The sequence below is a fragment of the Dasypus novemcinctus genome, chromosome 24 (assembly GCF_030445035.2).
Source record: "Dasypus novemcinctus isolate mDasNov1 chromosome 24, mDasNov1.1.hap2, whole genome shotgun sequence".
Classification (NCBI taxonomy): Eukaryota; Metazoa; Chordata; class Mammalia; order Cingulata; family Dasypodidae; genus Dasypus; species Dasypus novemcinctus.
The window spans coordinates 39,092,303-39,108,063 of NC_080696.1; the positions used below are offsets into that span (position 1 = coordinate 39,092,303).

General features: G+C 38.3%; 1 protein-coding gene across 10 annotated transcripts in view; it reads left to right on the forward strand.

Annotated features, from left to right (window-relative positions):
• Window positions 1–15,761, forward strand: part of PHF20 (PHD finger protein 20) — a 168,145-nt gene that overhangs the window by 76,909 nt on the left and 75,475 nt on the right. For 8 of the 10 annotated variants that reach the window (XR_011647319.1, XR_011647320.1, XM_004482410.5 and 5 more), the window contains 3 exons: window positions 613–726; window positions 1,164–1,349; window positions 1,895–2,074. Coding sequence is in view for 8 of the 10 variants with exons in the window: in XM_004482410.5 (XP_004482467.1) it covers window positions 613–726; window positions 1,164–1,349; window positions 1,895–2,074 (480 nt within the window). In the remaining 2 variants the exon portion in view is untranslated. The remainder of the gene's footprint in view (window positions 1–612; window positions 727–1,163; window positions 1,350–1,894; window positions 2,075–15,761) is intronic. The other 2 variants (XM_058286987.2, XM_058286988.2) reach the window with 1 other exon arrangement.

The window sequence follows — 15,761 nt, forward strand, 5'->3', positions numbered from 1 at the left end:
ATAGTCCTCTGAGGTTTTTCTGGGATTGTTTTTATGAGGAGACTGAATGTTAACTCTTTTTTGGTCACTCAGAACCAGGACCAGTGCCAAGATACCTAATTTGACCAGTAAAGATTAAGATCAGTAATTAAGTCCTAGTCCCAGAGCACACATTTTGGGAATTAGCCTGTACGGAGATTTTCCTGAGTACTAGATAGGTCAAGTTTTGATGAGAAGATTTGATGATGATTAAATATTTGAAGGTTTTTTTGTTTCATTCTTGCTATTGCTCTTGTACCTTCATATTTTAGAGCAGTTATAATGGGGAGTGATGTTTTAAAGAGAGAATTTTGGAAAAGAAGTATATGAATGGAGCTGGGTCATAAGAGAGACCAATAAAAGAGATTGAGGAAATTGATCTGCAGGATATCAGCATCTCTTATAAGGAAGTAGTTTCTCATTTATTTTACCTTTTTTTTTTTAACTTTTACCTTAAGAAAGACCTTTTGAGAGTCTGTTTATCACCAAGGATGTCTGGATATATGTATATTTTATTTATGTATAAAAATGAGAGATTGGACCACCACTAAGAAATTGCATATTTTTGTGTGTGTGATTTCATATACATTGTAGCTGTGGATTCAAACTCTCAAACTTTGCAACCAATAACACTGGAATTGAGAAGACGGAAAATATCAAAAGGAAGTGAAGTCCCATTAAAACGTCCTCGGCTTGACAAAAATTCATGTGAGTCTTCAGTTTGTGTATGTGTGGTTAGAGCTTGGCACTGTTTCTTTTTTTTTTTTAATGTCCTGTTGGCTCTCAAAAAGGTTTGTGATGGCTCTAAGTGAGGATTTTATAAACCTTACTGACTTTGGAAATTAGTACATAAACTTTTAAGTTGAGAAGTCCTGAAATAGAACATAGTTGACAAAATTGGCATGTGATATGGGCACATATTTTCAGACCATGAATCCTTAAAGAAGTAAAATTCTGTCCTGACAGAGAGATTTGTTTGCCCTTACTTAAAACTATAAACCAGGGAAGGATATTTCCTTTTGTCACTGGTCTAACGTTCCAGAAGTCTCTCTGTAAACCCCTTATAGGGGAAACCAGCCCAGAAGTCAGTAGTCGCAGTTATTTCTTGTTGGTCTCTTGACTACAACTTTCTTAACGGTTTATAGCCCAGGAAAAGACAAAAACCTATTCGGAAAACAGTGACAAAGACTTATTGAGGAGACGGTCCTCCAGGCTGTCCACTAATGGGACCCACGAGATCCTAGATCCTGACTTGGTTGTATCAGATTTGGTTGATACAAATACGGATCCTTTGCAAGACACGTCATCTAGTGCCAAGGAATCTGAAGAAGGTGAGTCAGAGTTTGTTCTGGAATTGTCTTACCAACCTGGTGCCTATCTAGTGAGAATCAGTCTAAATCATTGTGTACTGCCTTCTACAAGTATGAAATAGTCTTGAAATCAAGTTACTAAATGGGCTATAGTGTTCTCATTGTATATTGTGTTTCACGACTGAACAGACAAACTTTATGTATTTATTTGTGGTTGGTTTTGCTTATATAACTCTGAACATTGATTTGGAGATTCAGTGCTTGAAGAGTACTGCTTCTTCCTCTGTCTTTCTGGTACCATCTTGTTTCAGTGCCTTTGCCTTTTTGTTAGCACTTAAAACAGTTCCTCCCTTCAGTTAGCCTCTTATTAGCCTCTTTCGTTGAGGTGCTCACAGCCCTGGCTGTATGTGCTGGAACTTGTGAATGTAATTTTGTATGTTGTGAGATGAATGGCTTCCCCTAAACAGCCCCCTGGCTTTCTTAGTCTGTTGTGCAACTCTTGGTTTCCAGATTATATTTATATACATGGATATGTTCCCCAAGCTTCTTTTTTCTTCTTCTTCTAGGCCAGTTGAAATCTCCTTTGGAAGCTGGCTGGGTCTCATCTGCACTAACTTGCCACTCCTTCGGGGATGGATTGGGGGCTGCAGGCTTGGAGTTGAACTGCAAGTCAATGGGAGAAAACGCTATGAAAACGGAACCGGCCTCTTCCCTTGCTGAGTTACAAGAGATTTCAACTGTGTCAGGTTCATGTTTATAGAGTTAACATAATCCTCTTCTATGATATGCTTTTATTTCTACTTTCCAGTTATAAACTAGAAAAAAAATGACAACTTTGAGTGATGTTTTCTCATCTTTTATGAATAATATTTGCATATTTTAATATGTATAGTGTTTTACCATTCATTTTGATATTGGTAATTTGTGTTCTCTCTCTTCTTGATCAGTATGGCTAGAAATTCATCAATTTTGTTGATAGTTTCAAAGAATCAACTTTTTACTTTAATTTCCTGTTTTAAAAAAAATCATTGATTTCTATTCTTAATTATTTTCTTCCTTCAACTTTTCAACTTTTTCTAGCTTCTTAAGGAATCTTAGGCCATTGATTTTAGATCTTTTTTCTTTTCTAATTTGGGCATTTAAAGTTAAAAAATTCCCTCCTAAGCACTGCCTAGCTGCATCCTACAAGAGTTGATATGTTGTAGTTTCTCAAAATAGCTTGTGATTTGTTTCTTGATCCTGGGTTACTTAGAAGTGTGCTGTTTTATTTCCAAATATTTGGCGATTTTATAGATACCTTTTATTATTTCTAATGTAAATTCCATTGTGGTCAGAGGACATCTTCTGTAGGCTTTCAGTCTTTTAAAATTTTGTTGAGACTAATTACGTGATCTATCTTGGTGAATATTCCATATGCATTTGAAAAGAATGTTTATTCTGCCATTGTTGATTTATCTTTCTATACCTGTCAGTCAGATCAAAGTTGTCGATAGTGTTTTTCTCATCTTTATTGATTTTGTTTTTTTCTAGTTCTGCCAGTTACCAAGAGAAAGATATTAAAAGCGCTAACCATGATTGTAGGTTTGTCTATTTCTTCCTTTAATTATGTCAGTTTTCCTTAATGTATTTTGAAGTTCTGTAAAGAACTTTACAGTTCTAAATATACCCATTTATAATTACATCTTCCTGAAGAACTGCCCGTTTTATGATATGAATTAACACTCTATCTTTGTAATAATACTCTCTGAAGTCTATTTTATCTGATATTCATGTAGGTACTCCAGCCTTCTTTTGCTTACTATTTGCATGGTGTATCTTTTTCTCTTTTTTCTTTCAATCTAACAGTCTTAAAAAAAAAAAAAGATTTAAGTGTCTTTTATAGATAGCATATAGTTGGCTCTTGTTTTTAACAGATGTGTTAAGTCTAATTTCATGAAATGGAATTATTGATAGGGTTGGTTTTACCATTTTGCTGTTTGTTTTCTTTTTGTGTTTTGTTTCTCTTTTCCTCCTTTCCTGTTAGGTTGATTGAATATTTTTTTTAGAATTCCATTTTAATTCATTTATTAGGTTTTAGTAACGTGTAATATATTTTTTAAAGGTTACTCTAGGGACTGTGGTATATATCCTTAACTTTTTACAGTTTACTTGGAGTTAATAATGAACCACTTTATCTAAAGTGTTGTATGGTTCCATTTATACCCCCGCCACACCATCCTTTATGCTCTAGTTATCATATGAATTGTATCTACATAGGCTATAAACCCCACAATACAGTATTATAATTTTTTAAAAAAGATTTATTTTATTTATTTATTTCTCCCCACCTCCTTGTTGTTTGTACTTGCTGTGTCTGTTTATCTTCCTTAATTCTTTAGGAGACATAGGGAACTGAACCGGGGACCTCCGATGTGGGAGGGGAGTACCTAATTGCTTGAGCCACCTACTTTGAGTTCCCTACTTTGTTGTATCGCTCATTATGTTTTTCTTCTTGTGTCTCTAATTGTATCATCTTGTTGCATCAGCTTGCCGTGCCTGCCTGTTGTGTCAGCTCACTGTTGTCTTTAGGAGTCACTGGGAACTGAACCGGGGAACTCCCTGTGGTAGGCGGGAGCTCTATTGCTTGAGCCACTTCTGCTTCCCAGTATTATAATTTTTGGTTTAAACAATTATTTCATAGAAAATAAGGCAAATGAATCTTATTTATATACATATTTACCATTTCCAGTGCTCTTCATTCTTTCCTGAAGATTTCCCTTCAGCCAGAAGAATTTCCTTTAGCTTTTCATGTAGTGCAATACCCTAATGACATATTTTCTTAGTTTTTGATTATCCGGACATGTATTGATTTAACTTTCAATCTTTTTTTTTTTTGAGGTCCATGGGCTGGGGATTGAACCTGAGACTTTGTATGTGGGAATCTGGCACTCAGTCACTGAGCTGCATTGGCTCCCCTTAACTTTCTTTCTTAAAGAATGTTTTCACTGGTAGTAGAATTGTGAGTTTACTTTTCTTTTTTTTAGGTACTTTATAGATTTTGTTCATGGTCTTTTGGCCTCTATTCTTTGTGATGAGATGTCAGTGGTCTTTCATATCTTTGTTCCCCTGTTTGTTATGTATTCTTTCTACCTGCTTTCAAGATTTTACTTACCTTTGGTTTTCAGCAGTTTGACTATAATGTGTTTAGGTTTTGTTTTATTTTTGTATTTAACCTGCTTGGGGTTCATTGAACTTGAATATGGAAATTGATGTCTTTTTCTCTACCCTATTCTCTTTTGTCTTCTACTTTGTTTTATACTTATGTTAGACCTTTTGATGTTGTTCCACACAGAGGTCACGGATACTCTGTTTGCTTTTCCTTTCCAATCTTTTCGCCATTTTAAGGTTGAATAATTTCTTCTTTTGATCTGTTTTGAAATTCTGACACTTTCCCTAAGTCCTATCTGCTGTTAAGCTCATCCAGTGAATTTTTAATTATATTTTTTAGTTTTAGAATTTCCATTTAGTCCATTTTTCTAGATTTTCTCTGCTAAGATTTTCTTAGTATAGTTTTGATACCTGCTATAAAGTTGTCTACCAGTTCAGACGTCTAGATTATTCTGGATTTCTCTTGATTGGTTTTCTTTTGTTTATGTGTCATATTTCCCCTTTTCTTCTAAAGACTGGATTGAAAAATGTGAATGATATTTTGCATAGTCTGGGTTATGTTTTTCTGAAAAATATACTGATTGATTCTAAATTCTCTTGTGCAGTGGACAGCAACTGAAATTTCTGTATAGTTCTTTTAGTTGTTGTTGGGCTGCCTGGAACTCTATACATCTGGAGGTCAGCCAGAGATTTGGGCAGAATTCATTTGCAGAATTGGGGCTACCTGCCTGTAATTCTTCTTTCTGGATTTTGTCTCACTAGCTGTTTTAGTTGCACTGAACCTTGACTTCTGTTTTTGCAGCCAGTAGGTCTAAAGATTTTAACGTTTTAAGCACCTGGTGGTACTGACTGGCGACTGCTTTCATAGAGAAAGCCTTAAAATAATGAGAAACTCACCTAGTATCCTTCAGTTATTCTAAATGTCTGACCCCCCTCAGTTTCTGCCACTTTTTGTTGCTCTCCAGTATTAGATATTTGTTTTGTTTTTTAAAGATTTATTTTTATTTATTTCTTCCTCCTTCCCCCCCATTGTCTGCTCTCTCTGTGCCTTCACTGTGTGTTCCTCTGTGTACACTTGCATTATCAGGTGGCCCTGGGAAACTGTCTCTGTTTTGTTGTATCATCTTGCTGCTTCAGCTCTCCATGTTTATGGTGCCACTCCCGGGAGGACTGCGCTTTTTTCACACGGGGCGGCTCTCCTTGCGGGGCTCACACCTTGCACGTGGCGCACCCCTGTGTGGGTACTCTCTGCGCACAGCAGCACTGCATGTGGGCCAGCTTACCACATGGGTCAGGAGGCCCTGGGGATCGAACCATGGACCCTCCATATGGTAGACGGACGCTCTTATCAGTTGAGGCATGTCAGCTTCCCAGATAATTGGTTTTTAATACTTTTTTTTCTCTAGAATTTATAATGGGTTTATGTGGAAGTTGTTCTATTATGAACTGTATCTACCATTACTGAGAGAGAAACCTGCACTGTATAACAGACAGCATTAGGGAATTGGTATTTGTTATGATCATGCAAAAAGGGTTTTTTCCTGAGTGATTGCTTGTTGTATTAATATTTGGCTGTTGCTGATGATGCTAACTTAGTTTTGATAATGTATGTTGTAAATGGTTGGGGTCCAGGATGGTCTTGATCATGAATAAATCTTGATCTTTATTTTAAAGTAAAGATTTGTGTGTGTTTATTTTCCTTTTTAAAAAGAAAGTATATAAATAATACGCATTGGTCATGAGAAATTCAAACTATTATAGAAGTATTGGAAGTATAAGTGAAAAGCCTCCTCCATCTCTTATTTCTTTCCCCTTGGGTAACTTCTATTATTAGTTTGTCATTTTTCCAGATGGGTTTTTATGCATTGCATAGATGAGGAGGCAATTAAGACTTTATTAAATTTAAATATAATTGTGATAGTTCTAGGTTTTTTGCTCTCTCATTTATTTTTACAGTATTTCTTGGAGATCTTTTCATGTGGGTATATGTGCCTCATACTTTTAGGCTGAATATTAGTCATTAGTAAGAATCTGCCATTATATATTTAACCATTTCCTTTTTATTGAACATTTAGATTATTTCCAGCTACTCAGTATTTCAAACAGTGATGTGGTGGTCTTCCTTGGACATGTATTTTTGACCACTTGGTGAATAGTCCTAGAGGATATGTTTCTCTGTGTGTAATAGCTGGCTTCAAGGGATTGCATATTTAAATTGCACTGCCTAATAATGCTCCATACGGGCCATTCTACTTTGTATCACCAAGAGTATGGGAGAGTACCTTTCCCCTTAAATCCCTGCCATCTCTAGCTATTATTCATCTTTTAGATATTTCCTATTTTATGATAGCATTACAAGTAAGATTTTATTTTCTATTCATGTTTATTTTAATGAGGTAAAACAGTTTTTTCATGTGTTTATTGGGTATTTTTACCTATTTTTCTGTGAATTTTTTTTTTTTAAGATTTATTTTATTCTCCCCCTTGCTGCTCGCACTCGCTGTCTGCTCTCTGTGTCCGTTCTGTGTGTGTTCTGTGTTTGCTTGTCTCCCTTTGTTTCATCATCTTGCCGTGCCAGATCTTGGTGGCGCGGGCCGTGAACTCTCCGCGGCGCAGGCCGTCAACTCTGTGCAGCGCAGGCCGTCAGCTCTGTGTAGCACGGGCCAGCTTGTCTTCATCAGGAGGCCCCAGGAATCGAACCCAGGGCCTTCCCTATGGTAGATGGGAGCCCAGTTGCTTGAACCACATCTCTTTCCAACTTGCGCTTCCTGAGCATCATTCATCTTTAAAAAGTTGCTGATTTTGTTAAGTTTGACATGTCATAAATCGAAAGGGGTAGGTTATAGGGGAGAAGGGAATTGGTGTAGGTAAATTTTGGCATTTCTTAAGAATCTGAGATTCTGAAGATTTGTAGATAGCCTACTTCTGAATTCATCTGGCTTCTGAACTAAGGCAAATAGGAGTTGGTGGGTGTTGGAGACACGACCTTATCAGAGAATTTAGCCAGAAATGAGCTGTGGAATCAAATCTCAGGAGATTCTTTTGATGACATGGCTCTGAACCTGAGAAGCATCTTTTGGTAAATATGGGTGGTCTGTGAACAGCTTCATTCCCAGGCTGTGATAGTGTGAGAGTTTGGGCTCTGTAGTTTACAAAGCAGAGCTTCTTGGCTGCATATTAGCCCAGAGGTAGAATGAAGAAGCTTGCTGTGTGTGTGTGTGTGTGTGTTATCCATTGTTCCCTGGGGAAGAATGTGCTAACACATTCTTTTAGAGATGAATTTGGAAAATGTAAAGGTTGAATGAAACTGTCTTCCTACAGTTAGGGGACAAAAGGTGATTAGAAAAAATGCTGCAAACATGGACGTGGAGAGAAGGAAGTCAGTCAAATATTTAGTGATTACTATACATTTATATATGCTCTTTTGTTTTATACTAAGTAGAAATCTAATTTATGTATTTAACAGTCAATATAAGATTGGAAATTCTTTGCTTTTCTGGAAAGTAAAATGACAAATATCAAAAGTAATGTAGAGAAGCAGATGTGGCTCAAGCAATTGGGCTCCTTTCTACCATATGGGAGGCCCTGGGTTCAATTCCTGGGGCCTCCTGGTGAATGCAAGCTGGCCCTCGCTGCCGCAGAGAGCTGATGACCCACACTGCTGTGAAGAGCTGAGAGCAGACAGTGCAAACAGTGGAGGTAGAGGGGTCTGAGGGAGAGAGGAGAAACAAATAAAAGTAAAATAAATCTTAAAAAAAAAAAAAGTAATATGAATAGCTCAAGTGGTTGAGTGTGTGCTTCCCTTGTTTGGGTCCTGGGTTCAATCCCTGGTACCTCCTAAAAAAAAAAAAGTAATATAAATTATAAATAGAACATATTATGTTGTCACAACTGACACTTAGATAGTTGTCTTTTTGTTGCCATATATAATGCTTTATACTGTAATGACTCTGTCTCCAGAATTGCTTAATTTTATATAGATAATATCTTTTTGTTGATAATTTCAGTTTTTGTTTTTGGTCTTCATAGATGCTTTGAAAATAGTGAACTAAGAATATCCAAGTGTTCACTTCTGGTTTGTCTTGTGGTATCACTAGATTGGTCCTTTGTCCAGCCAAGTCCAGAATGTTGTACCTTAGCCTTGTTGGAACAAGGGAGCTCCCTTTTCTTGCTGAGTCTCCTCTTAAGAGGTAGGGTTCATTTTTTCCCAATGTGCTTTTCTGACATGTGGTGGAAATTATTAAAGTTGTTATACAAATGAGGTGAAATTTTAATCTCAGAACCTCATTGTCTGTTTTGGCATGGAGATGTCTCTAGATGACAACCATGTCCTTTATAAGTCAAAAGACTTAAGCTCTTAATTTTGTTTTCTTGAGGATGATATTCATAGTAGACATTACTCAAGATTGGCAATTAATTGTTCCTACACCAGTAGGACATATGCCATGCACACGAGATAAGTAAGGAGACTAGTTTAGGGAACAAATCCGGTGCCTGTTTTAAAGTTTACAAGTTTTGTGGAGTCTGGGGCTGCTGCTCTCCAAAATACACACACAAACACAATTTCTCCCTTATGTCAGTTAATTGAGATGTCTCTGGTTTGTGGAGAGAAAAGAAATAAAGTAAGAATGGGACAGATGAGTCTTGGGAAAGTATTATGATAAGATTTTATGTCTTCCTTTGCAAGTTTTAAGTCACGCAGAGACCTTTGTTCCAGGTCCAAGTTCTAGGAAATAAGTTTGAAACCACTGTAACTGACTGAAGCACTTGCCCATTTTCCAGAGAGCTTATACTATTGGTAGAGATCAGGTTACCTTCAACTAGAGGTGGAGGAGTAGATGCAGCATGAAACCCATTGCTGTGTTCTTTAGAAATAGGCTCTTAAGATTTTTGCTTTGCTGACTTAAAAGCCAGAGGAGAATGCAGTTAAAATATTTCTACTTGGACAGTCATTTTGTTTATATGGTAAAACAGAATACATCCTGTAGAACTTCTAATGGCTCAGATTATTCTCTATTTCTGGGCCCTGCCTATTTGGCCATTCACAAATAATGAGGGCTGTTTGAAATGGGTCACTATTAATTCCTTTTGGTCAACAAATACTTCATGCCTTGTATGTGCCAGACCCCATTCTAGGCTGTCTCATTTGTGAATATTCCACATGAAATACACAGAAAAATCAGGAGAGACAATTGAAGTACAGACTTCTGCATTTGATCTTTTGTTTACTAAGTACCTGTTAGAAATGGAACACTTTGAAACATGGTCTGGATCAGTGATTCTAAACTATGAAGTTTTGATGTGTCATCAGTTATAAATGAATTGCAAGTGATTTGTCACTATCAAAAATTTACAGATTTGTCACTAACATTTACAGATTATTTTTTTAATTTAAAAAATTATTGAAGGATATCATTCATACATAAACATGCATAAACAATAAGTGTATAGTAAAAGTTGTAAACTTACAAAACAAACATCCCTAACATTATACAGGGCTCCCATATATCACCCCACCACCAATACCTTGCATTATTGTGAAACAAATTATGTAACAAATTATGAAAGAACATTTCAAAATATTACTACTAACTAGAGTCTTACATTTGGTGTATTTTCCCCCAATCTACCTTTTTTTTTTTTTTTTCCCAGAAACCATGTAATTTATCTGAATTTGAGGTGTACAATCAGTGGCATTTGGTATAATCCCAGAGTTGTGCATTCATCACTTCAGTCAACATGAGAGCGTTTCATTATGCCAAAAAAAAAGAAAAAATAAAAACCAAATCACTGTCATACCCATACGTTAGCACTACAAATCCTGTGATGTGCTTTCACCTTTGTTATTTCCAAACATTTGCAAACAACGTTTTACCAATGCTGTACATTCTCTAACCACATTCTATTATCTGGTGACTTAAATTCTAGCTATTAACTTCATAAATTTGTTCATTATATTTAGTTCATAATAGTGAAATCATGACAATATTTGTCCTTTTGCACCTGGCTTGCTTCATTCAACATAATGTCCCCCAGGTTCATCATCCATGCTGTCATATGCTTCATGACTTCATTTCTTCTTAGAGCTGAAGAATATTCCATCGTGTGTATATGTCAGTTTATCCATTCGTCAGTTGTTAGATGATTTACTTTTAAGTTAACTAGGTTAGATTCAGAGTAATGCCTATAAGAGTTGAGCTTTCTTATATTTGTTTTCTCTATGCTTTCTTGAGTAGGAGAGTCATAGAGTTATAACCATTGTTTGGGAACTTGTGGGTATTTGTGATCTGCTGTTTTATCATTTGTGTTGTGGTGGAAAATTCGTTGAGAATTCATTGTTCTAATGAGACATTTGTTTTGATCCCTTCTGGTCTTTCTGTCCAGAGATAAATAAGACTGCTGGTAACTATAATATAAGGGAGAGAGTAAAGTATGTCACAGGAAGTACTTAGAATAAAACTATGGGAGTAGAGAGAAGACTGACCAGGATAATGTATGCCTGCCACATAGAAGTTGAACTGAAGACTCAATTGTTGAGCTTTTATTGTATGTTCAGAGAGCTCTGCCAATTGTTGCAAATATGATGGACAAGTGGGACAGTCTTCGTCTTAGAGTTCATTAAATACTTTTTGGGCCTGGGAGAGAGATGATGCTTAGGTTGATGGTTTGAGGCCACGGGTGGACGAGATACTTGACCAGGGCCTTGATGGATGGATAGGAATTGGGCATTTGGATATGGGAGGCAGAGCAGTGTGACAGCATAACCACAGTGTCTTTTTTGAGACTGTCAAGTGTGGTGACTTAATTGCAGGCTTCCTGAAGTGGGTTAAGGTTGAACAGGTAAGTTGCAGCCAAACTGAGGTCAGACAGTTGAGGAGTTTATGGAGCTGCTGAAAATGCTTCATTCCTAGGATAGAAGTTTAGTTAGTGCCTTTTACCACATTTATGGCAGGTAACCTTGTCTTCATTCAGTATATTTTCTTTTGGTAACTTGTTTTTTGGGGGGAGTTTATTTTTTAAAGTTTTAATTGTGGTAACATAACCATTTTCAAGTATACAATTTTAACTTTTTTTTACATTCATGAATTTGAAAACAAGAAAATTACAAGAATAATAAAATTCACACCCATTTCTGCCACCACAGAGAACTGTTAAAATTTGATTATAAGTGCCTCAGGCCTGTGGGACCCTGCTTCCTCTGGCCACTTGTTGCCTTTCTGACCTAGGATCCATTTCCCACCCCACCCACCCCCATCCCAGCTAACTGACTTTGCTTCAGCCACATGGGCCTCCTTGCTACCCTGCAAGCATATTAGGTACACTCCCACGTTGGGGCTTCATTCAGTATACTTTTATTGAATACTTATTTCCAGTCAGAGCAAATAGAGCCATTGTGCTTACTTGTAAGAATGGGTTGTCCTGGATACTTAGAGTTGATAATGATGAATAGTAATATTGTTTGAAGATTGCCTAACTTAAATATTTCTAAATCTGCCATAATGTTGACAACTCTTTCCAAATGAAGTTTCAAGCAAGTCCTGTTTTTTGGTTTAGTGAATCTCTTCCAAGATTCATGTTGGATATGGAGATTTAAAAATATATCTTGAAAATTAGTGTAAAAAGGTATTTTAATATATTTACAAGGTTTTAAGTTATATTACATAAGTTACTTACTAATATATATATATTTTTAAAGATTTATTTATTTATTTAATCCCCCCCCCCCCCGGTTGTCTGTTCTCTGTGTCTATTTGCTGCGTCTTGTTTCTTTGTCCGCTTCTGTTGTCGTCAGCGGCACGGGAAGTGTGGGTGGCGCCATTCCTGGGCAGGCTGCACTTTCTTTTCACACTGGGCGGCTTTCCTCACGGGCGCACTCCTTGCGCGTGGGGGCTCCCCCACGCGGGGGACACCCTTGCGTGGCGCGGCACTCCTTGCGCGCATCAGCACTGCGCATGGCCAGCTCCACACGGGTCAAGGAGGCCCGGGGTTTGAACCGCGGACCTCCCATATGGTAGACGGACACCCTAACCACTGGGCCAAAGTCCGTTTCCCTGGAATGATCTTAAGTTCATGCCATGTTATGCTTTTCAATTAAAAATATTAGTAAGGGGAAATGGACTTGGCCCAGTGGTTAGGGCGTCCGTCTACCACATGGGAGGCCCGCGGTTCAAACCCTGGGCCTCCTTGACCCGTGTGGAGCTGGCCCATGCTCAGTGCTGATGCGCGCAAGGAGTGCTGCCCCACGCAGGGGTGTCCCCCGCGTAGGGGAGCCCCACGCGCAAGGAGTGTGCCCCGTAAGGAGAGCCGCCCAGCGCGAAAGAAAGTGCAGCCTGCCCAGGAATGGCGCCACCCACACTGCCCGTGCCGCTGACGACAACAGAAGCGGACAAAGAAACAAAAGCAGACAAAGAAACAAGACGCAGCAAATAGACACCAAGAACAGACAACCAGGGGAGGGGGGGAAATTAAATAAATAAATAAATCTTAAAAAAAAAAAAAAAAAAAAAAAGATCATTCCAGACTTTGTGGACTTAATGTGGTCGTCATTTTTGAGTCACAAGGAGAAAGCAGTGAAAGATTTTGTGTAATGTTGATTTTTTTAAAAACAAAATTTTTGATTTTTCACAATCAAAACACTCATTAAGGAATACTAATTCCTTATTTTTATAAATAATAGTTTTTGATGAACTTTTACAATTCTCTATGAATTAGGCTGTTGGGACCCCTATTTAAAAAATTATTTTATAAAGAGTCATTTTACTGTTTTTTTTCCTTTAAATTTCAAAACCAATTCATGCTAGGAAAAACTAAAACGAGTAAAGAGATAAAGGGAAACATCCTCCCTCATGTGCTTTCTGTATTACTTGGCCAAAGGGGTGCTAATACAAAATACCAGAACTCTGCTGGCTTTTATAAAGGGTATTTATTTGGGGTAGAAGCCCATGGTTACCAGGCCATAAAGCATAAGTTACTTCCCTCACCAAAGTCTGTTGCCATGTGTTGTTGCAGGATGACTGCCAACGTTCAACCTTCCTCTTCTTTTAAGGCTCTCTGGTCCCGACTTCTTCCAGTATCAGCTGTAGGCTGGGATAAGTTTTATCTCTCTCCAGGGGCTTAGTTCTCCAGCTGCTCACCTCTCTCCACAAGGTCACCTGTAAACTCTCAGGTGAACAGCTCATCTCTCTTTCTGGGGCCTCTGCTGTGTCTAACGGAACCTTCTTTCTTTCCTCATGTATCTGTTCTCTTGGGCCCCAGAATCAAATATCCAGCATTGAAACTCCAGCCAACTCCTCTGCTCCTACTGACATGGCCCAATCAAAGCCTTAATCATTATTTAATAAAGTAAAAGTGAAACCTCCAAATCCAATACAATTTAATGTACAAAAAGTCATTTTACAAATGTAATCCAATATCTATTTTTGGAATTCATAAATAATACAAAACTACTATACTACCTCACTCTCTTAAAGGAGCCATTGTACCTTTTGGTGTATGGCCTTCCGTCCTTCCAGATATGGTTCTATGTATATATGAACATGTGGTGGATTGAATGCTGTACTCTAGTTGGGACATGCTTTTGGTATTAGTTCACATTCTAGTAGAATACAAGTAATGTTTCTTCAAGTTGTTACTTCATTTGAATCAGGTTGGACTTCAGACCAGATTACTGAACTCCTTTATAAGCAGAGTAAAAGTCAGGTGGAGAGAGATGCCCACAAGGAGAACATACAAAAGGTGGAAGTCAGCAACCCAGAAAAGAAAGCAGAATGCTGCCATGTGCATTGCCATGTGATGGAAAAACCAAGGACCAAGGATCACCTGCATCCGATCCCAGAATGCTACAGTTTTGGAGAGAAAGCATCACCTTGACACACTGATTTCGGACTATTACTACTGGGTAAACTGTTAGACAGTAAATCCTCATAGTTTAAGCCATCCCGTTGTATGGTACTTGGAAACTGAAACAGTTTTTGGTACTGGAAAGTGGGGTTCTATTATTACAAATACCTAAAAATGTGGAAATGTTTTTGGAATTGGGTAATTGTAAAGCCTAGAAGAATTGTGAGGGCTCAAAAATGAGTGAGCTGTAGGAAAAGTTTGTATTATCTTAGAGATTATATGATAACAGAATGTTGGTAGAAATATGGATGTCAAAGTTATTTCTGATGACTCCTTAAAAGTAAATGATGGGAAACTGATGTGGCTCAGCAGGTGAGTGTCTGCTTCCCACATATGAGGTTATGGGTTCAATTCCTGGCCCCAGTACCTCAGGGAAAAAAAAAAAAAAGGAAATGATGAGTGTGTCATTGGAAATTGTGGGAAAGGCAGATCTTGTTATAAAGTGACAGAGAACTCAGCAAAATTGAGTTCTAATATTGGATGAAAGGCAGAACTTGAAAGTGATGAACCTGGTTGTTTAGCTGAGATTTTCAAGCTCAGGGTAGAAGGTCCAGCCTGAGCAGTTGAGAGTAAACTGTGAGAAGAAAGGGATAAGCTGAGAACTGAACTCGTAAGCACAAAGAAACCAGAAATTGATGGTTTTGAAAATTCTGGAACCTATCCAGGTAGTGTGCTCTGAGACTAGAGCCAGAAGTGGCTTTAGAAAGGATTTCCCTGAGCTTTGGGGAAGTAAGCCCCCAGAAGATAGAACTCCACATGAGGGCTTAATTGAATAACCCTTTGCTAAAGAAGGTGTTGTGGTTGAGCAGTTTCAATGGAAGTCAAGATTGGAAATGCAGTTTTCCATGAAGAATCTGGAAAGCTCTATTGTCTAATGGTTTTGACTTGATTGAACTGCATGCAAAGCTGACAAAGTTTTTGTAAAATGTGTATGAGCAGAACTACTGCCAGCTTGGACTGAAAGGGGCAGAGAAGAGATGAATTGAAAGATGAATGGGGCGGTGGACTTGGCCCAGTGGTTAGGGCGTCCGTCTACCACATGGGAGGTCCACGGTTCAAACCCCGGGCCGCCTCGACCCGTGTGGAGCTGGCCCACGCGCAGTGCTGATGCGCGCAAGGAGTGCTCTGCCACGCAGGGGTGTCCCCACGCAGGGGAGCCCCATGTGCAAGGAGTGCGCCCCATAAGGAGAGCCGCCCAGCGTGAAAGAAAGTGCAGCCTGCCCAGGAATGGTGCCTCACACACGGAGAGCTGACACAACAAGATAACACAACAAAAAGTAACACAGATTCCCGTGCCACTGACAACAACAGAAGTAGACAAAGAAGACGCAGCAAAATAGACGCAGAGAACAGACAACTGGGGTGGGGGGGGGAGGGGGAGAGAAA